General features: G+C 33.8%; 1 protein-coding gene across 1 annotated transcript; it reads right to left on the minus strand.

Moving 5' to 3' along the window:
- Positions 1-627: 627 nt before the first annotated feature.
- P175DRAFT_0553805 (uncharacterized protein) lies at positions 628-977 on the minus strand (the record flags this gene model as incomplete). Its single annotated transcript, XM_040900513.1, has 2 exons — positions 628-836; positions 875-977. Coding segments are annotated over 2 exons (174 nt in total), but the record flags the coding sequence as incomplete, so codon positions are not given.
- Positions 978-1,547: the final 570 nt, after the last annotated feature.

Below are 1,547 nucleotides of genomic sequence, written 5' to 3' on the forward strand. Positions count from 1 at the left end.
AATTTATTACTTCTTAAGAGAAGAAGTAAGTAGTTCTTTTTATATTTACTATATTACTTTACTTAGTTAAGAAAATACTTTAAATTATAAATATCTTACTAGTAAGGTATTTAGGTATAAGTAGTATTAGTAAAAGAAGTAAAGCTATATAGAATATAAGGGTAGTAAGAAAATATTAAAAGTAATAAAATAAAGTACTTACCTTTTAGTACTTTAGAAATTATTATATTATTATTTATATTACCTAGTCAAGTTACTAGTATAGTACAGGTAATTCAAATATTACTATTCTCCTGATTACCCTTAGTTACTCAGCATGTGGTTTGGCATGTGGTTACATGTCACGTGGTCGCCGTGACAGTATGAGGGTAGTAAGAAGGTATTAGAAGTAATAAAATAAAGTGCTTATCTCTTAGTATTTTAGGGGTTATTATATTATTATTTATATTACTTAGTTAAGTTACTAGTATAGTATAGATAACTTAAATATTACTATTTTTCTAATTATTCTTAATTACTAGGTATATAGTTTAATATATAATTGTCACGGCGTGCACTAGGTGCACTGGTGCCAAGGCAATGATTACTAGGATATATAAGGTGGGATTCGGGCAGATTAGATATCAGGTCTGATCATAGTGACCTTTTGGTCTAATAGTTTAGACATGTTGCCTGAATCGCATGCTCTTATAAGTATGATCAGACCTGATGGGTAGATGGCTGTGGTTCGAATCCGGCTGGTGTCATTGTGCGACAATGATAAAATTAAGTCCTAGGGTTGGGTAGTCCCGCTAGACCTAAATAGGTGCTAGGGCTGGGTTGAGTCCCACTAGGCTAAATAGGTGCTAGGGCTGGGTTGAGTCCCGCTAGACCTGAATAGGTGCTAGGGCTGGGTTGAGTCCCGCTAGACCTGAATAGGTGCTAGGGCTGGGTTGAGTCCCGCTAGACCTGGTTGCGCTACCAGATTTGAACCACGCCTACCTGCTCACAGCCCTTAGCTTAGCCTAGCTAGCTTAGGGCTGGGGGTCCCTACTGAATATACACTAGTCGGCTTGCGGTCAAGCCTTATCTCAAGGAAGGAGATAGTTGTCACGGCGTGCACTAGGTGTACTGGTGCCAAGGCAATGATTACTAGGGTATATAAGGTGGGATTCGGGCAGATCAGATATCAGGTCTGATCATAGTGACCTTTTGGTCCAATGGTTTAGACATGTTGCCCGAATCACATGCTCTTACAATAATTTAGTATATAGTTATATATTATATAATTACTATAATAATTATCTTTCTTTTCCTTAGCAGCATATCCGCGTGCTATATATATTATGCCTGATCTAGCTTAGTACCCTACTAAGGAAGAGTTAATCCTAGTTAGTATAATATAACCTACTTTTTTATTTAATACTAGAGATAATAATAATATATATAATATTATTTTTATTAATTATACTTTATTAAATAAAATATAAATAATATTATATTTTACTTTAAATTAAATAATAGATAAAAGTAAGTAATTTATTAGATATACTAATAATAAATAAAAA

This window comes from Aspergillus ochraceoroseus (genome assembly GCF_002846915.1).
Source record: "Aspergillus ochraceoroseus IBT 24754 chromosome Unknown P175scaffold_1, whole genome shotgun sequence".
Taxonomy (NCBI): Eukaryota; Fungi; Ascomycota; class Eurotiomycetes; order Eurotiales; family Aspergillaceae; genus Aspergillus; species Aspergillus ochraceoroseus.